At 44.6% G+C, this 20,709-nt stretch overlaps 2 protein-coding genes across 3 annotated transcripts; one reads left to right on the forward strand and one right to left on the reverse strand.

Moving 5' to 3' along the window:
- Positions 1-364: 364 nt before the first annotated feature.
- LOC138069378 (pepsin B-like) lies at positions 365-12,312 on the forward strand. Its single transcript, XM_068960660.1, is given in 9 exon segments — positions 365-418; positions 4,681-4,798; positions 5,298-5,416; positions 6,151-6,350; positions 8,839-8,965; positions 10,826-10,972; positions 11,861-11,959; positions 12,186-12,286; positions 12,288-12,312. Coding segments are annotated over 9 exon segments (990 nt in total).
- Positions 12,313-14,898: 2,586 nt separating this feature from the next.
- On the reverse strand, positions 14,899-20,514 carry LOC138074166 (ciliary microtubule-associated protein 3). Of its 2 annotated transcripts, XM_068966219.1 has the most exons (6): positions 20,496-20,514; positions 20,114-20,260; positions 19,396-19,487; positions 18,376-18,506; positions 16,350-16,467; positions 14,899-14,967 (listed from the first exon to the last, which is right to left on the reverse strand). In XM_068966219.1, the coding sequence occupies exons 1-6, from the start codon at positions 20,512-20,514 to the stop codon at positions 14,899-14,901; spliced, it is 576 nt and encodes a 191-aa protein (XP_068822320.1). The 2 variants fall into 2 exon arrangements, with proteins under 2 accessions (XP_068822320.1, XP_068822321.1); XM_068966220.1 differs by lacking the exon at positions 19,396-19,487 and having other exon boundaries at positions 20,118-20,260.
- Between the last annotated feature and the right edge of the window lie 195 nt (positions 20,515-20,709).

The following is a 20,709-nucleotide window of genomic DNA, read 5'->3' on the forward strand; positions in this document are numbered from 1 at the left end:
TTTTGACATTTCTTGAGGACAGAGGCTAAGTTAACAGTGAGAAGGAATATTTAGAATGTTAGAGCTGAACTTAGACCCCCATCTCTAAAGTCTTTTATTTAAAAAAAAATTATTATTTGGCTGTGTTGGGTCTCAGTTATGGCAGGCGGAATCTTTAGTTGTGGCGTATGAACTTAGTTGTGGCGTGTGGGATTCAGTTCTCTGACCAAGGATTGAACCTGGGCCGCCGGCATCAGGAGGAGGGAATCGTAGCCACTGGACTACCAGGGAAGTAGCCCTGTCTCTAGAGTCGATGGAGCATGCTGTTCTCCAGAGTAGTTCTGCCCCATGCCTTCCCTGGATCTGGCTCAGTGCCTAGCACAACATGGACCATGAGAAGAGCTTTCTTTGGGATGCAGCAAGCAGCAATTCAAATTCAGTAAGTTTGGCTCCTGAATTTAGAGCAGGTCTTCCAAGTTGGGAAAATTTTACTCCAAAAATTAGCTGGGAGTTTATTGGAAATGTCTGCAGGTGACATACTCCTGTCCCTAGTCTTAACTAGCATCAATTGGGGACCTCCTTTGTGGGAATAAGGGACTATTTTCTGTTGATTTTCTTTGATGCTCACCCTTAATTTTTCACTGCAGTATAGCTTCAACCTACTGCTAATTTTTTCATTAATGTCTTTAGAAAGAAAACTGTAATCTCTGGAGAGTGGAGATTGTGACTTTGGAGAAGGGATTGTATTGATCTCTGCATGTAGGATGATACAACACATCAAAAGAGGGCAGAATAACAGTGAGTTCTAAAGTTATAGCCTTTCCAGACCTTGCTTCCTCCTGCCCAGTATCCGTGGTTTGTAAGTACTTCATTAACATAAATACTTCTAATTGTACCCTACTAATTGTACATGATTATGAATTAACAACTGAAGAGTTATTTTGTACATGAAGTCCTAGAGTCAGTCTTGAAATGTCCACTCCGAATGGGCTAAATTTCATGATTTCACGATCGTATAGTCAGTTCATTGCTGGCAAAATAAAAGCCTCACCCTTGCATATTCCTCACACATCTCAGTTTGCAAGCCCTCAAAAATGGCACCATATAATAACCAAAGGACTCAGTGGTAACAAATATTTAGATAAGTAATACATCAAAGCCTCCAATGCCTAATTGCAAGCTTTCCCCTAATGATTCCCTAAAGGTCAGGGAGCTCTAGAACCCAACACCTCCCTCTAATTCCTTGTCTTCTTTGCACTTTTCCAGAAGGGTGCTGTCACTCAGACTGGATAAACATGAGCTGAGAAGTGGAGGAATTTTTCAGTTCTTGAATGATGCTTCATAAGAATTATAGCACCTGCTGAATATGCCCCACCTGGCTCTTCAAACTCTTCATACTTACTGTGATAAGAACAACTGGCCGTGCCCGTGGTCTTTTTAGACACTGTGATCAGTTCCCACAGGGATATGGCACACCATACAAGTTTACTTAAGTCTGAAAGAGCTGCAGTTGTCAAGCAGCAATGTTAGTGCTTGTCTCCTATCAGATCCATTGCCATGAAGAGAAGGTGATGTGCAACCTTTGCCTAACAGGGAACAGAAACCTGTGTAATGTTCCCCTCTTTGGTGGAGAATTCGGAGGGATTTTTCTGAGTGGAAGCCACTGTGGTATAGGCAGTAGGTGGTATGTCGGGAATCAGGTCCCTACAAGACTTTAACACCAGTGAGAGACAGACCATCATTCACATGATTATCTGAGAGAACTCAAGAGATCACACTGTGCTTTGCAGACATTGTTTTACTTGTGTGAGAAAGCAGACAGCTTAGGTACTGATATCATTCAGCAAAGATTTTTAAAGTGCCATAGTAGAGCCTGCAGTGTGTGGGTTGACAAGAAGCCAGAGACAGAGATGTGTCGTGGGAGAAGTCTTAGGAACTGCTGGAAAGCAGATAGTTTGTCTGTCTAACGTGGGTAGGAAGAGGGCAGGGTGCAGGCTAACAGGGGCATGGCTAATAAGCAGGTACCAGTTATATCTACCTAGGAAAGTGACCTGTGGGTGCTATGTACTTCGCTCACTTTCTAATTTGAATTTTGAAGTCACATAAAAGCTTCAAGATTTCTAAAAATTTTTCTAAGTTAGAAATACTGCCACTAGGTGGCAGCAGCATCAGTTCAGTTCAGTTCAGTCGCTCAGTCGTGTCCGCCTCTTTGCGACCCCATGAATCGCAGCACGCCAGGCCTCCCTGTCCATCACCAACTCCCGGAGTTCACTCAGACTCACATCTATCGAGTTGGTGATGCCATCCAGCCATCTCATCCTCTGTCATCCCCTTCTCCTCCTGCCCCCAGTCCCTCCCAGCATCAGAGTCTTTTCCAATGAGTCAACTCTTCGCATGAGGTGGCCAAAGTACTGGAGTCTCAGCTTTAGCATCATTCCTTCCAAAGAAATCCCAGAGTTGATCTCCTTCAGAATGGACTGGTTGGGTCTCCTTGCAGTCCATGATTGCATTTTATATTTTTAAAATGGAGGCAAGAAGAAAGCTAGGAGAGTATGAGAAAAGAATTAGACTATTAAATCAAATATAAATATCTTTGTTATTATCATTCAAGTTGATGCTTACAGGCACACTGAAGCAAAGAGACTGCACACAGAGGCCCTATGAAAGGAAGTCATGGTTAGACAGAAGTTGAGTTCAGACAAACCAGACTTGAAATCCTCAGTTCAGTTCAGTCACTCAGTCGTGTCTGACTCTTTGTGACCCCATGGACTGCAGCACGCCAGGCTTCCCTGTCCATCACCAACTCCCAGAGCCTACTCAGACTCATGTCCAGCACATCATTGATGCCATCCAACCATCTCATCCTCTGTCGTCCCCTTCTCCTTCTGCCTTCAATCTTTTCCAGCATCAGGGTCTTTTCCAATGAGTTGGTTCTTTGCATCAGGTGGCCAACGTATTGGAGTTTCAGCTTCAACACCAGTCCTTCCAATGAATATTCAGGACTGATCACCTTTAGGATGGACTGGGTGGATCTCCTTGCAGTCCAAAGGATTCTCAAGAGCCTTCTCCAACACCACAGTTCAAAAGCATTAATTCTTCAGTGCTCAGCTTTCTTCACAGTCCAACTCTCACATCCATACATGACTACTGGAAAAACCATAGCCTTGACTAGATGGACCTTTGTTGGCAAAGTAATATCTCTGCTTTTCAATATACTATCTAGGTTGGTCATAACTTTCCTTCCAAGGAGTGAGTGTCTTTTAATTTCATGGCTGCAATCACCATCTTCAGTGATTTTGGAGCCCAAAAAAATAAAGTCTGACACTGTTTCTACTGTTTCCCCATCTATTTCCCATGAAGTGACGGGACTAGATGCCATGATCTTAGTTTTCTGAATGTTGTTAAATACTTACTTGTGCCTCTCATTAGCTTTGATTTTGTACTAGTTATTAAACCTAAGTTTCATATTCCTGTGGAAAGTATCTGAAAGTTACGAGTTGGTGCTAATAGTATGGGCTTCTCAGGTGGCTCAGTGGTAAAGAATCTGCCTGCCAGTGCAGGAACTGCAGGAGACACAGGTTTGATCCCTGGATCAGGAAGATCCCCTAGAAAATGAAATGGCAACCCACTCCAATATTCTTGCCTGGAAAATGCCATGGACAGAGGAGCTGATGGGCTACAGTCCATGAGGTCACAAAGAGTCAGATGCAACTGAGCTCGCACTCAGGGCTGCTAATAGTATAGAAGCTCCCTTTCTTTCTTTCTTTCCTCTCATCTTTCTTCCTCCTTTCCTCCCTCTTTTTCTCTTATTACTGGCTCATCTCTCTACAGCCTTGTCTATGTAGTAAAGTGATTCATAGTGGGAGTGTTCAAGTCAATTGAGAGAGTGAAGAACAGCCTAACAATGAGCTGCAGGGGAAAGAAGGAAAACACACGCAAGTCCACCGGGCAAAATATCCAGTGGCTCCACACACTATATAATCTCCTTTTTCTGAAAAGGTTCACAGGAACCTAGAGCAATTGTTTGAATGTTCTTGAGGCTACAATAACTGCAGAGGCATCTTAACGTACATAGAGTCTCAGAGCTGGAAGGTACTTCAGTGGATCTCCTATTTCAAATCCCACATTTTACAGATAGAGGAACTAGAGGCAGGTAAATGACACAGCTGGCCTCAATTCAGCTAGAGCTGAAACTGTCTCTTGATAAAGCTCTCTTCTTTCCATGCTATCTTTCACTCTAGACTCTCTAGCTCCCTTTGCAAGTATGTGACCAGGAAGGCGGAGAATGGTGGTGGAAGTATCTAACACTGGAAGAGAAGGGGAGACTAGTGTGTATGTGTGCATGTGTGAATGTAGGCATGTGTCTGTAAAGCTGGACCGTGGATAGACACTGGGAAAAGAGAAAAAAGCGATTCTTCTCCTTCTTTGAGTAGTCTGATATTACAAAGCAGAGACCACTTTTGGAAGAGGATATTGTCTTTCAAGACCAGGTCTTAGCTGGTCAAAGGTTTGCAATTAGGGATAAAAAAGTGGAATACTGAGAACATTTGACTCCAGGTGGAAAGGAGAATTGGCGGGAGAAGCCTCTTATTCCCCAAGGAAATCATGTGGGCAAAATGCGACTTCCAGTGGGCCAACTTCTTCCCCATCCTTTGGACAAGGCTTGGCTGCTTAATGAGGGTGACAAACCTTTCTTTGCAGTCTTTCTACTTTGGGGAGATCAGCATTGGGACACCACCCCAAAATTTTCTGGTCCTCTTTGACACAGGCTCCTCCAACCTGTGGGTGCTGTCCACCTACTGCCAGACAGAGGCCTGTTGTGAGTACACCACCATCACTACCACCCCTGAGTGGGAGGGGCAGCATCCAAATTGAGCACAGGCTTATACTGCTAAGTCCAGAGTTCTTGCTGCATAAACATTATCTCTTCCTGCTAAAGTTGGGAACATCTGGATGTCTTGCCCTTTGTCTACGTTTCAGAAGTGCTGACAGTTCTGGGGAGAGACAGCAGACACAGACTGAGGCTTCCATCCCTTTCTACTTTGCCTTTCCCTCAGCTCTCTCCCATGCGCTGGAATTCCTGGCATTTTTGAAGAGATCCATCCCTCAGGGATGGTGGGTTGGAGAGAATTTTGGCAATGTATGTTATTCAAGGGGACAGGCTTTGCTGTGGCCAACATAGTGTGTCTACAGCACAAAATTGCTGAGGCTGAGGCCTTATCACATCCGTGGTCTGATGACCCCAGGTTGTCAAGGGTAAGTTGTCTCCAAGTATTTTGGGAATTAATGATTGACAGTAATATTTTATCTTCCTATAGCCACTCACAATAGGTTCAACCCCAGCAAGTCCTCTACTTTGAGTCTCAACAGACACACCTATATGCTGTCTTATGGGAGTGGAAGCCTGAGTATGGTCCTGGGATATGACACTGTGTCTGTGAGTGATATTCTCATAACTGTGGAGGCTCTGTGGTCTGCCTCCTAGTTTCTAGAGCCTCAAGCTTCCAGAAAAATCCATAATTACTAATTTAGTACAACCTCCCTGGAAGCTAAGAGTTGGAAAGAATGTCAAAGGCCATGTAATTCAATCTTCCTCCCAAGACAGGCTTCCACAGCAGTCCTGACTGCAGAAAGCTCTTAATGTGATGCTAAGGTTGCTATTCTTGTGACTTTGTTTCCTAGTCTTAACTCTGCCCCCTGAAACCACCTAGAATAAATCCTCTCTCTCCTCCACACAGTTTCACTTTGGATATTTGATGACTTGTCCTTTCACTATTTTCTTATTTCCTCATGTCTAATTCTCAAAGTTCTCTGTGGTTCTTGCACATGGATTGTTGAGCATAAAACCAATTTTATGGTTTTATAAATAGAAAAATAAATAGAAGAATAGAAAAAAAAAACTATTCTTTCACTGTAAATGGATACGGAAACTATAACTCCAGAAAATGATTACCTGTGCTTCCCCAACACCTACCTATTTTTTTCTGGGATACACATGGTTGACTGATACTGTTGCCCTTTCCCCTTCCACCCTTGCCCTCATGTTTGAGCTCAGCATGAAAAAAGCCAACTTCCTCTCCTGGGAGGGGTTCTATATCCCAGACCCTGGGCACCTAAGTCTGGAAGAATTTACCCACCTGAACTGTGAAGCTCTCTGTTAGCTCACTCAAGGTTCAGAACATTGTCATTGATAACCATGAATTTGGCCTGAGTGAGAATGAGCCCAGTGACCCTTTCTACTATTCAAACTTTGATGGGATTATGGAAATAGCCTACCCCGGCTTGGTGGTCAGGGGCACCCCAGCATTCATGCAGAACATGGTGCAGTGGGACAAGCTGACCCAACCCTTCTTCAGCTTCTACTTCTCTTGGTAAGAACTCTTGTCCAGGGAAGGACCCATCAAATGAGGCTCTGTAGGGGCTTTGGACAACTCAGCATCAGACAGAGCCCAGGTAAAAAAAAGTTTCCTTATACAACGAGTATAATGTGCAATATACAACCCCACATGTATTTCTGAAAATTTGTAATTACATTTTGGGGGGAATTTTATTTTAAATGCACTGGAAGAATTTTTAATAATGGCCATACTAGCCATATGATGACTCTCTTCTTAAAAATGGACAATGCTCCTTCAACAGTTGTTCAGTAAATCCAGAGATTGCTGTGTTAGATTTGCACAGCTGTAGAGTGATTGAATAAACTCCATGAGCATTTACTATAAAGAGAACAGAAGTGAAGTGATAACTATAATAACAGCTCTGGCTTTATATTGAGTGCAGCACTTTCACAGCATCATCTTTCAGGATTTGAAATAGCTCAACTGGAATTCCATCACCTCCATTAGCTTTGGAAAAGGTCAGTTTTCATTCCAATCGCAAAGAAAGGCAATGCCAAAGAATGCTCAAACTACCGCACAATTGCACTCATCTCACACACTAGTAAAGTAATGCTCAAAATTCTCCAAGCCAGGCTTCAGCAATATGTGAACCGTGAACTTCCAGATATTCAAGCTGGTTTTCGAAAAGGCAGAGGAGCCAGAGATCAAATTGCCAACATCCTCTGGATCATTGAAAAAGCAAGAGAGTTCCAGAAAATCATCTATTTCTGCATTATCGACTATGCCAAAGCCTTTGACTGTGTGGATCACAATAAACTGTGGAAAATTCTGAAAGAGATGGGATTACCAGACCACCTGACCTGCCTCTTGAGAAAGCTGTATGCAGGTCAGGAAGCAACAGTTAGAACTGGACATGGAACAACTGGTTCCAAATAGGAAAAGGAGTATGTCAAGGCTGTATGTTGCCACCCTGCTTATTTAACTTCTATGCAGAGTACATCATGAGAAATGCTGGGCTGGAAGAAGCACAAGCTGGAATCAAGATTATCTGGAGAAATATCAATAACCTCAGATATGCAGATGATATCACTCTTATGGCAGAAGGTGAAGAGGAACTAAAAAGCCTCTTGATGAAAGTCAAAGAGGAGAGTGAAAAAGTTGGCTTAAAGCTCAGCATTCAGGAAACTAAGATCATGGCATCTGGTCCCATCACTTCATGGGAGATAGATGGGGAAACAGTAGAAACAGTGTCAGACTTTATTTTTTTGGGCCCCAAAATCACTGAAGATGGTGATTGCAGCCATGAAATTAAAAGACGCTTACTCCTTGGAAGGAAAGTTATGACCAACATAGACAGCATATTCAAAAGCAGAGACATTACTTTGCCAACAAAGGTCCATCTAGTCAAGGCTATAGTTTTTCCAGTAGTCATGTATGGATGTGAGAGTTGGACTGTGAAGAAAGCTGAGCACTGAAGAATTGATGCTTTTGAACTGTGGTGTTGGAGAAGACTCTTGAGACTCCCTTGGACCTCAAGGAGATCCAACCAGTCCATCCTAAAGGAGCTCAGTCCTGGGTGTTCATTGGAAGGACTGATGTTGAAGCTGAAACTCCAATACTTTGGCCACCTCATGCGACGAGTTGACTCATTGGAAAAGACTCTGATGCTCGGAGGGATTGGGGGTAGGAGGAGAAGGGAATGACAGAGGATGAGATGGCTGGATGGCATCACCGACTCGATGCACAAGAGTCGGACACGAACTGAGCGACTGAACTGAACTGAACTGAACTGGCTTTATAAAATATTCTTGTAGCAATAACTTCAAATGACTTCTGAAAACTCCTATTAGCCCCATTTTGCCAGTGAGGAAATGGAGGCTTAAACATGTTGTGAATGTTAAACAAGTTCAGTCTTTGGTAGGCATGAAGCGAAGACTCCATCTAAAAAATCTTGATCAGAAATCCAGTACTTTTCATCTGGACTCAAACTTCATGGCAAATTTTACTCCCTGATCCTTTATTCCTAAACACATGGTCCTCAGGGTACCTGATCCAAATGGCTTACTCTGATGACTGGCAGGCCAAGATAGTAAACACAGGAGGCCTAGAACCTCTTCAGATTATCTAGTTATCAAATTGACCCAGATAGGAGTGTCCCCATCATGGCCCGCTCGGGGTCTCTGTCAGGCCCCATCCCAGGCACTCTCAGTGGGGTTTCTTCTCATCCTCTCCCTGTCGGGGAAGGCCTCTCTGGGATAAGCTTACAGTCTGTTTTCAGGTGCCCGTCCTCTCCTTTGTGATGCAGTCTGTGTTTCCAAGTCTCTGACGCTTTGGGTGTTTCTCTGAGAATTCTCTCTATTGTACCTTGAGCCAGGTGGAGTCTGAGGAGTGGCTGAGAGGACAGCACACCCTTGTTCTGCAGTTCCTCTGTGTCTGAAGGAGAGAGGAAAGGGGGAGGAGAGAGAGGAACTGCCTGACCCATCTGTGCTGCAGGACTCATGCCCTTGTCCTTTCTCCCCAGCCAGCCGACTTATCAGTATGGTGGAGAGCTTATCTTGGGAGGCGTGGACACTCAGCTCTATTCCGGTGATCTTGTCAGGACCCCTGTCACCTGGGAGCTGTACTGGCAGATTGTCATCCAGGAGTAAGTAGAGTGGACAGTTCCTAGGGATTATGGGCACTCCCATAGTCCCCCAGCATGACAGTATTGCCTGTTCCTCTCATGACACGAATTTCTTAAAGAATTACCAAACCCCCAGGCTGAGGTGGTCCTGGAGCTCAGTAGATGCTGGCATCTAGCTCTTGACTGAACCTTTAGAACTGGCCACTGAGCTTTGCCATGCCAGCAGGTTGGTCATCACAGCTTTGTTCTTAAAACTTCATTATACCATCAGCATAATTTCTACCCACTTCCATCATCAGTAAGAGTAATGCTGTCACTTTTTCTTGGGGATGTTCTTGATCACCGCCTCTTGTACAATGTCACAAACCTCTGTCTGTAGTTCTTCAGGCATTCTGTCAATCGAATCTAATTCCTTGAATCAGTTTGCACTTTTACTGTATAATCGTAAGGGATTTGATTTAGGTCATACCTGGTCTAGTGGTTTTCCCTACTTTCTTCAAGTTAAGTCTGAATTTTGCAATAAGGAGTTCATGATCTGAGCCACAGTCAGCTCCCAGTCTTGTTTTGCTGACTGTATAGAGCTTCTCCATCTTTGGCTTCAAAGAATATAATCAATCTGATTTTGGTATTGACCATCTGGCTTTTGAACGTGGCATTGGAGAAGACTCTTGAGAGTTTCTTGGACTGCGAGATCAAACCAGTCCAGCCTAAAGGAAATCAGTCCTGAATATTCATTGGAAGGACTGATGTTGAAGCTGAAACTCCAATACTTTAGCCACCTGATGCAAAGAACTGACTTTTTGGAAAAGACCCTGATGCTGGGAAAGATTGAAGGCAGGAGGAGAAGGGGACAACAGAGGCTGAAGTGGTTGGATGGCATCACTGACTTGATGGACATGAGTTTGAGTAGGCTCTGGGAGTTGGTGATGGACAGGGAAGCACGGTCCACGGGGTCACAACGAGTCGGACATGACTGAGTGACTGAACCGAACTGAATTGAATGCGGTCACTGGTGTTTTCCGCATTCCAGATATGCTAAATATTTTACTATACTATTGCATGTAAGAATATACAACACTATAAGGATGTCAGCATCGTACTGCATTCTATAGATAAAAAGAAGTCAAGGCTGGGAGGGTAGTCAGTTATCCAAAGTCACACATTTCACGAATTTTAAAATTTGAGCACAAGCTTAGCAGATCTCCAAATTTATGATTGTGAGTCTGTTACTTCTACACTTAAAGCCGCCAAGTATTTTCCATCACATGAAAGTTTAAAGACAAAATGCCTTGGTCTTGTACCCAAGACCATACAAAACCTAGGCCTTACCTATCAATACAGCCTTCCCACTACTTCCTGATCTGAAGCATAGATGTCATCAAGTCCTTGCACCTTGTCATAACTTTCCGGCTTCTTTCGTTTGTATCACCTGATGTACCCCTCTTCTCCTCTGTGCTTATTTGAACTTTAGGCAAACTTCAGAGCCTGGAATAATTCCTGTCTCCCCCAAAACCTCTCCTGGAGGCCCAGTCTATGGTGATCTCTCTTTGAATCCAATAGTGTCTACCTGTGCTTGTATCACAGGTTGTATGTCCTAATCGCTGGGTAAGCACTGGAAAAACCTGGCACAAGTGGATTAAAGAAGACATGCACAATTTTTGCTTTCCAAGGACTGGAGAGGTCCCCAGTCCAAGACTGAGGCTGTTATTCCCATAATTACAAAGGCCCAGTGGCATCACGTGGGCGGATGTGTCATAGAGTGGCCCTGCTTCCCGGAAGATGCAGAATGTTAGAGCTCCTGAACTGGTGGGTGATAAGAGGAGGACAGGGCTCATGATTGCAGAAGAGGCACCTGACTTTTTCTTTGTACTGGTGCCTCTGTCAGGTTTGCAATTGCGACCAGGCCACTGGTTGGTGTTCCGAAGGCTGCCAGGCCATTGTGGAAACAGGGACTTTCCTGCTGGCTGTTCCCCAGCAGTTCATGACCTCCTTCCTGCAGGCAATGGGAGCCCAGGATAATGAGAATGGTGATGTGAATAACCAGAAGCCAAGGGTTTCTCTGCACATGCAGGTAGCCTCAGGACAGGAGCCCGACAGCATGAGTTCATGAGAGGGAGGAAGAAGCGTTGTAGGGGACCCAAACCCCTGGCAGGACAGAACCAGTGGAAACAAAGCTTGAACCTCCAATGCAAAGAAGGGAAAAGGGAGAGGGTAACACTAACTCCATCTAGACTGTGAGGGTGTGCTGAGTGGCTGTCAGGAGGTGCTGCTTGTCCACTGTAGGTTCTAGGAGCACATTTCAGCTCAGTCTGGCTGCTGTCATTTGCATGAAATAGAGTCAGGGCACAATGTACTTCTCCATTCCACTTGGTTTTCTTCCTTCACTAGGAATGCACCTTTGGGCTTTACTCTGAATAGCCTTCTGTCCCCATGTCTGCTCTCCTTGGTACCCATAGCTGGTTTGCTTTTCCTTGCATGCAAATATCTGTGTTTGTGTGTGTGTGTGTGTGTGTGTGTGAGAGAGAGAGAGAGAGAGAGAGAGAGAGAGAGAGAGAGAGAGATGAATACATGGACTGGTGCATACACACATGGACATGAGAGGGTGTGACTGTACTTGTGCAAATGTGTGCCCATGCCTTTCCTCTGTGATTTGAGGTTAGAATTTGGTCCTGGAAAAGCCTAACTCCTTATAACCATATCTGTACTCCCAAAATCTGAGAGCTGAGGTGTGTTTAAGGGAGGAGTCAAGAAGCCAGAGGGTTGGTCAGTGTTGCGCCTGGGAGTCAGGCCTGGCCTTCCAGTGTCTGCAACAGTCTCTGCTGGACAGTGGAGGAGAGAGTCCCACAGGAAAAGGGGGCCTTGGGCCCTTTTCTGGGCCCATAGCCCCAGGTGTTCTGGAGCGTTGCCTCTTTTCTCTCAGTTTGTGGTGAGCCGAGACTCTGTGGAGAGCCTGCCTACCATCACCTTCACCATCGGCAGGCCCCAGCTCCCACTGCCGCCCTCCGCCTATGTCTTCAATGTACACATTTGTCCCAGGGTCCCTGCATATGTGCTTGGATGGGCCCAGAGGCTGTTCTGTGTCCCAGCTCGCATCTGGGCACCTATGAGCAATTCCCAGGGACAGGACTGAGGGTGAACAAGAAGTCAGGGGCTCCCAGGTGTCATGGGACATAGGGTGGGGGACATTTCCATGGGGCAAGGCCTCTGCAATGCCGCTGGTGATGGCCTGTCCGCTGTCTCTTCAGAATCATGACTACTGCACACTGGGGATTGAGGCCACTTACCTGTCCTCCTCCAGCAGGGAGCCCCTGTGGATTCTGGGTGATGTCTTCCTCAAGGAGTTTTACTGTCTTCGACATGGCCAACGACTAGGTGAGCATTTCCCTCTCTGCCTATAGGAGTGTGAGGCAGCCATCTCCACTCTCCCTGAGGACTCTGCGGTTGCCCTGATGCCTCTGGGGTGATGGCAACGTTTCAAACAACCCTGATCCCTTCAGCTCACAAGAGCCTTTCTTTATGAAACTAATAAACTCAGAAATCTTCAAACATCTTTGAGGTTCCTTCCAATAAACAACTTAGTATTTGATTCCAATTTGAAAGTTAGCAATAGCTGTTGGGGGATCTGTTAACTGATGGATGAGAACAGGAGGCATGGTATCTGGCTGCATGTAGCATGGGTATCAAGGACACGGTGGTTTCTGCGTGAGGGTCCCTGGTTAGAGGTTTTCACCACTCCTAGCACTCTCCATCATTATTTTCTCTCCATTCTTAAAAAAGAAAGTGAACCAGAGCAATTGACGACTCAAGAATTTTTAAGTAAACAGAAACCTAAGAGAGCTTTTTAAACAGGTGCTCCGATGGCCAACTCTGATCAGAAAACAGTTTGTGTGTGTGTTTGTTATTGAGAAGAGCAGTACAGTTTTAATGAATCTGAATACTCTCTGACTTTTTTGCCATTGTACCCTCCCTGTACTCTCAGGCTGCCTCACAGATTCACTTTACCTGCCTGGGCCTGAAAGCATTTGAGTTTAACACCCCAATCTTGTTTTACAGTGGAAAGAACTGAGGCATCGAATGACAATTACGTAGTTAGTGTTAAAATCAGATTCAGACATATTTATCATGTTGCTATGTAATGAAGCTGGTTGTGTGCAAGTTACTGGGGCATGTAAATATAGGTGAGGCTTGGCTCTGGCCCTTTAGAAATTTTCAGTCAAGTGGAGCATGTTGCTTGTTTTCTTTTTTAAAAAAATTTTAATTTTGTATTTAAAAATTTTTAATTAGTTTTTTCTTCCAGTTTTATTGAGATATAATTGACATACAGCATCGTCTAAGATTAAGGTTTTCCCTGGTGGCTCAGATGGTAAAGAATATGCCTACAATGCAAGAGACCCGGGTTCGATCCCTGGGTCAGGAAGATCCCCTCGAGAAGGGAATGGCACCCCACTTCCAGTATTCTTGCTTGGAGAATTTCATGGACAGGAGTCTGACGAGCTACAGTCCACAGGGTAGCAAAGAGGTGGATACAACCTAGCAACTAACATTTTCATAATGATTTGACTTACATCATGAAATGATTACCACAATAAGTTTAGTGGACATCCAGTCATCTCATATAGACACAAAGAACAAAGCAATAGAATGGTTTTCTGCCTTATGATGCTTGCCCTCTGGTGGGTGAGGCTAGACTAGAGGTTTGTCAGGCTTCCTGCCCAGTGGTGAGTGGAGCTGTAGGTCTTGGTTCTCCAGCAGGCAGGGCCACGTCAAGGGGCATGTTTAAAGGTGGCTGTGGGCTCAGGAAGCCTTTTGACAGGCTGTCTGCTGATGGATGGGGCTGCATCCCCACCCAGTTTGTTGTTTGGCCTGAGACATCCCAGCTCTGGAGCCTAGAGTCTGTTGGATGGGGCCAGGTCTTGCTGCTAATGACCCAAGCAAGATGTCTACCTCCAGTCAGAGTTCATGCAGATGAACCCCCTGCCCTCCAATATTTTTACCACCAATACCTTTGTCCCCAGGATGAGCCACCACTCTCCTCACCCTCCCAGGAGACCCTCAAAACTCCAGCAGATAGGTCTTGCTCAGGCTTCTATGAAGTTACTGCTTTTTCCCTGAGTGTTGGTGTGCATGAGATTTTGTGTGTAGCTTTTAAGAGTGGAGTCTGTATTTCCCCCAGTTCTGTGAAGCTCCTGCCATTAAGCCCCACTGTCCTTCAAAGTCAAAGGCTCTGGAGGCTGTTCTCGATGTCAAATATAAGGCTGACATGGAGTTCAGAACTTTCACACCTGGGGAAGAACTTCTATCGTATTATTCTTCAGTTTGTGAGATCTGATCATATCACAAGTGTACCCTTCCTAGTGTCTCACTGTGGTTACTTCTTTATGTCTTTGGATGCCGGGATAGTTGTTTAGCAGCGAATTGTGATTTTGGCGTGCTTGTGAGAAGAGGTGAGCTCACAGAGTTTTTTCTACTCTGCCACCTTGTCTAGGAATTGGAAGAGCCCCTAAAACATTTACTCTGCCTTAAGTATCCTCTACATCTATCAAGCCCAAATACAAAGTAAAGAAAGCCATAGAAATCCTTGATATGTATAGACCAACAATCTCCTATCGCCAGGGCTAGCAGTAGAAAACATAAAACTCATTCCTGGGACTTATAGCTAGAGAGTGGGGATGCACAAGCATAATATTTCAGTAAAGTGAAGCCACTCTACTGAGCACTCAGTTAGGAAACCCTCGGACCCTTCTACATTTTTACAGAACAAAGCAGCACGTGGAAAGAGCACCCTCTGTACAATGAGTCTTTATGCTGTCATATAGTAATTATGAGCCCGTTGCCCCTCCCTACACCCCATGCTGGCAGACGGGAGGGTCAGAGCAATGCAGAAGGACAAGAGCAGCTCTGTCCTCCGTCCTGGAGAGTCTGTGGTCAGGAGGAGCATGTGAAGGTAGCCACAGCTTTTCAGTTGTAGTACAAGCTTAGGTAGGCCGAACGGTTCCGATGCTTTCTAAAGTCCTTGTCTGTGGACAGCTGCAATGAAAAATACTGTCAAAGTCAATATTCACATGAGAACTCCCTGCCTCTGGTCTTCCTGGATGTATGAAATAGACCTGTATGTTAGGGCTGTTTTAGCCTACCTGAGTCCCAACCACACAGTAACCTAACCTAGTGAATCTCTCAACATTGCTCTGTATATCTACTCTTTGTCATTTTTTTCTGGAATGTATCATGCTAGGAATTATTTTCTACTTGGCAAATCAACAAGTATAGCTGGTAAATTTCTTGAAAACGAAGACTATGTGTTTAATTCTTGAATGTTACCTGTAGGCCCTAGCACAATGATGTTAGTACATTTGGCATTTAATAAACACTTGCAGAATTAATCCAAAGTTCCACCAGGGGGAAAAAGGACACCTCTGGATTTACTACAAGTGACATGGGCTGACCATTTATTATGCTACAGGTCTGGTACTATAATATCTCAATCTTTACAACTTCATCAGATCAAGTCTAGTTTATATCCATTTTAAAGATAAGCAAACTGAGGCTTAGAAAAGCTAGAGGATACATAGCAAACAAATATGGAACTAGTGTTTGAACTCAGGCAGTCTGTTCCTAAAATCCGTGTTCTTGCCAGAATGATCCACTGCACCTTGATGATCTAACACCAAGTGATGTGATGGGAGGAGCACTGGCTTAAAAGTCACATGATCTATATTCTGGCTGAGCAACTTCAACAGCCATTTAATCCATCTAAGCCTCAGTTTGGACTTCCCTGGTAATTCAGCTGGTCAAGAATCCGCCTGCAATGTGGGAGACCTGGGTTCGATCCTTGGGTTGCAAACAGCCCCTGGAGGAGAGTGTGGCAACCCACTCCAATATTCTAGTCTGGAGAATTCCCACAGATGGAGGAGCCTGGCAGGCTACAGCCCATGGGGTTGCAGAGTCAGATGTGAGTGTTAGTTACTTCAGTTGTGTCTGACTCTTTGTGACCTCATGGGCTGTAGCCCGCCAGGTTCCTCTGTCCATGGTATTCTCCAGGCAAGAATACTGGAGTGGGTTGCCTTTTTCTCTAAAAGAGTCGGATGCAATTGAGTGACTAAGCACAGCACAGCACAGCACAATCCTGTTTCCTCCTCAATCACAGAGGATAATTATCTCAGACTACCACAAAGATTATTTGAGGATTAAATAAGAAACTGTGACTTTTGTTCAGTCACATACACCTTTAGAAATCTAGTGAAACTGTGTAACTCTCCAAAACTTCCCATATGTATATATTACACAAAATTGTGCAAGTAATTTCAGGGGATCAAGGATTTCTTGACACTTATTCACAGACCCCTGGTTAAGAATCACAGATACATGTGCAAGTATTAGGTAAAGGTTCCACAGAAGTCCAATCATATTACCTCAGTTTTCAGGGTTCTTTTCTGTAGACATGGAACCTGAGCCCAGTCTGGAGATCCAAATTTCATTGGCCAGGTGACTTTCTGGGGTGCCTTTTTCTCTAGTTTATACGTGCCAGGGCTAGAAATAAAAATATAAAACCTTATGTTGAAGATTTAGAGACCACCACAATTCTAGTTTGGAGAAACCCCACAGAGGAGCCTGGCAGGCTACAGTCCGTGGGGTTGCAGAGTCAGATGTGAAAGTGTTAGTCACATCAGTCATGTCTGACTCTCTGTGACTTCATGGACTGTAGCCCGCCAGGTTCCTCTGTCCACGGGATTCTCCAGGCAAAAATACTGAAGTGGTTTGTAGTGACCACAAACTTCATCAGTACTACCTGTGTACCTGAACTAGTCCTAACTCTCTTGGAAAAGGCAACAGACAGATTAGATCTTAATGTTTGGCAAGCATAGGGTTCCTTTGCCTGCTATTGTGCTTCTAAATAGGTGTTAGTGTTCGAGATTTTTAGTCCTGCCATGCAGTGAAGGTAAAAATCAACTCTAGTGTAAGCTATTTCTGTAACCTCTTCTTTACTGAGAAACCAAGAGATCCCAGAAGTGGTGGATGATAACAGATTTGCCACAGTGATGCTAATTGGTACCCATGATGTGAAATTTCTCAACAATAGGGTATTTCATATTGCCTTTGTTCATATCATTTTGTCTTTTGGTGTAGACGCTTAACTGTGGAAATAAGATGTAGAGCGGACATGGGAAACAAGCTTCATCATCTCCACTTCTTTACTACAACCTTAAGAAAGTTATATTTCCTCTGTGATCCTTGGAATTCTCACCAGTAAAAGAAAGGCCTTGATGATGCCCTATAATTTTCAATGGCTTCCTAAAGCACTGAGACCCCCTCCCTTGGTCTATGAGGTTTATGGACTCTAGCCCTTCTTCCTCCTCTGTTCTCGTTTTCTCCTTGCCCACTGCACTGTAGCCACACTAGCCTTCTTTCTTTTTTCCTCCCACCTCCCACCTACAGCCTTTGTACTTGTAGTTCCTTCTGGCTTGGAAGCTCTCGGCCTAGATCTTCACAGGGTCAGTTCAGTCTTGTCATTGTGCTTTCAGATGAAGTGTCATTTCCCAGAAAGACCAATCCTTGCCAAAGTAGATTCCAGCCATCACTCTATGTCCTATCATCTTTGTAAAAAATATTACTGTTTTTTATTTGAGGCTGTCCTGGGTCTCTGCTGGTTCACAAGCTTTCTCTCTGGGTGCGATGAGCAGCGGCTACTCTCCAGTTGCAGTGTGTGGGGTTCTCATTGCGGCAGTGCCTCTTGCTGTGAAGCATGGGCTCTAGGGAGTGCCGGCCTCACTAGTTGTGGCTCCCAGGCTCTAGAGCACAGGCTCAGTAGCTGTGCATGGGCTTAGTTGCTCCAAGGCATGCCAGATCTTTCCAGATCAGGGATCCAACCCGTTTCTCCTGCATTTCCAGGCATATTCTTTACCACTAAGTCACAAGGGAAGCCCCCCCACCCAACCCTTGCCACCCGCCCTGCTATTATATCATTTTGTTTGATGTTATTCAGCACTCCACCAGGTCACCATACTTCCTGGTATGCCTGTGGTAGCTCCAGCTCATGGCTACTATCTTGGTATAATTATTAATAAGACCCCCTTTAAAGTCTCAGAAGTATCACATGCGGACTAATAAATTATATGGTCACTCTCTGTCACCACTGATTACTTTCTTGTTTATTGGCTTCTTATCTGTCTGGACTCTAGAATGTAAGCTATAAGAAATGATGATGGGTGTAATGCAAAATCTTTGGAACCTACACAACTTCTTGGCCTTTTATAAATATTTATTGAATGAATCACCACACTCTACAATTTTATAATTCTAGAGACCTGGAAGGCAAGAGGTTGAATCTTTAAAGATAGATGGTTTCTTATTTAGAGGGCATGGTTGGGATGTAACCCCTTTTTGTACTTCCTTTCCTATTGCTCTTTGTTGAAGTGCACCAGAAGAAGGGGCACATACCCAGGATAACAAGGGTCCTTTGAGTATGTCCGAAAGCGAGGTGACAAGGTATTAAATGGAGCAAAATTTGGTTTGTGTGTTCGCTCCTGAAGATTGACTGTCTGGTACATGCCTGGGTAAGGTGTCACATCCTGTTTCCAAGAAAAAGATCAATATGTCAGAGGGTGATGTATATCTATGTAAAGACTTCTAAGTAGAAAAAACAAAGCCATCCTCCCCCTCTTCATGGATCAGCTATGATTTAACTATCTCAAGCTATAGAATTAGGCCTGCAGTAGGTAGAAAACCAAGATAAGAGTATGGTTCAGCTACCTAAAGGTACCTAATGTTTTGGCTATAGAAATAAACCGAGGGAGGGGGGTTCAGGATGGGGAACACGTGTATACCTGTGGCGGATTCATGTTGATGTATGGCAAAACCAATACAATATTGTAAAGTGATTAACCCCCAATTAAAATAAATAAATTTATATTTAAAAAAAAACCTATGAGGGCAGAGAGCCAAGGTAACCTATCGTAGCTAATACCCCCACCATCCCACCACCCCAATCAGATTTTCTTTTGGAGCCAGTATCCCTCTCCTTGAGCGTAAGTGTCAAGAAAATGTCCAACAAGAGATTAGGAACCTATACTGAAGCCTTGAAATCCAATCACACAAAAGGTTAAGAAGTTAGAACTGGTTTTTTAACTGATAAGATATTATACTATATATTACATATAGTTATATGACGCATATAAACAAAGCTTCCAGTATTTTATCAGCAGGTGTCTCAGGACTGAAGCCCTGCCTTGGTACCATTTCTTCTGAGAATTATTTTCCACTCTCTCAGGACACTCACACACACATTTTTCACGTTAACACCCAAGTTTTTATGTAGACTCCTTAGTAGCTTTTGTCCAGATGACTTTCATCTTGAATTTCAGGACATAATTTAGGTAACCTCCAACCATGCTCCCCAATGCAAATACATGCAGCAACATGGATCACACTGAAATCTAAGCACGTACAGCCATTTCTAACCTTGTTCTTTGGCTTAAACCTCACAGCTGTTCTGGCTCCAAAACCATATCCTTTTATACTGGTTGGGATCTTATCGAGGTTGTATGCCAAGTCTTTATTCTTCATGTGTTATGTAGAAAACAAAGACAAAACATGCATAGAGAACATTATAGTCATTAAAACGGAGTGATCTCAAGAGTATCCCTGAATCTTCTCTGCTCAAGTTGCCCTTTCTTTCTTGATTCCTCTGAATCAAGACCAAACATTTACATATGTAACACAGGCTTCTCTACAAAGAAATGTGGCTGGATAGGTAGAGTGAATGACATTTGAATCCAGTGAATCTACTTTTCTGAGCCTCACAGAGCTGAATCAGCTTTCTATGGTTTCAACTGAATCTGACTATGATTTCGTAAACTACCTATCAGCACGGACACAGTAAGGTTCGGACTAAGAGGAAGTATTTAGTCACCGGCCTTTGTAGGTATGAATGATGAAGGAACACTTCCTGGGGATGGCATGAGGCCAAGGCTTGCATTTGGTGGGGATGGCAAACGCAAGTAATGGCCCTTTATTTTCTGATATTGGCCCTGACAGCTGGTTGCAGACAGGGAACCAGAGAGCACTTTCTCATGCTGGGACCCAGAAGGTCACAAATCGCACAGGGCTTTTCTTCCAGGAAACGTGAGTATCCTTAGATAGTCTGGGAACTGACACCCACCTGAGGTAAGGTGAATACTCACTTCTTCTGCTGTATAACATCCAGGCCCTCTGTGGGGCACTCCCCTAATAGGGAGAAACTTGTTTCCCAACAAGTTTGGGGGATAGAAGTGAGGAAAGATCTTCCTATGTTGACATGTTCCAAAGGAGTAGCTAACCAGCATCTCTGGAGAGCGAGAAAGAGGAGAAACTCCACATGAAGGAAGTCCATGTGGTCCAAATGAGGGTTGGGGGCAGGAGCGGTGTGGGGAAAGGTGGTCGAGACCTGAGCAGACTGCACTCTTAACGAAAGCGTGACCAATCCAAGGAGACGGGCAAGCTACATTTCCCTCCTCTCCCCCTTGGTCTTTCCCAGTCTCCCCATCTTCCTTCTGCCTCTACTCTGACTCAGCCCTCCTCACCTGCTTTGCTGAAGCACATTGCGCCAGGGCCTCTAGGGCGAGCGTTTTGAACCGCGTTGCCTAGGGAACAGGCTGGCAGACAACCCCAGCTCTGGTGCGCCTGCGTGTCAAGGGGGCCTGCCACGGAGCCACGTTGGGCCACGTTGGGCTACGTTGGGTGGGAACCTGCACCGCCAGGGCCAGGAGCCCAGGAGGGTGTGAACTAACAAAAACA

The sequence above is a fragment of the Capricornis sumatraensis genome, chromosome 2 (assembly GCF_032405125.1).
Source record: "Capricornis sumatraensis isolate serow.1 chromosome 2, serow.2, whole genome shotgun sequence".
Taxonomy (NCBI): Eukaryota; Metazoa; Chordata; class Mammalia; order Artiodactyla; family Bovidae; genus Capricornis; species Capricornis sumatraensis.

Coding starts and splice junctions, on each gene's coding strand:
- LOC138074166 (XM_068966219.1), bottom strand. Junction 18,507..19,395: donor GGTTTAAGCCAAAGAACAAG/GTTAGAAATGGC, acceptor TCTTGGAAACAG/GATGTGACACCTTACCCAGG. Junction 16,468..18,375: donor AAGGACCCTTGTTATCCTGG/GTATGTGCCCCT, acceptor TTTTATTTCTAG/CCCTGGCACGTATAAACTAG.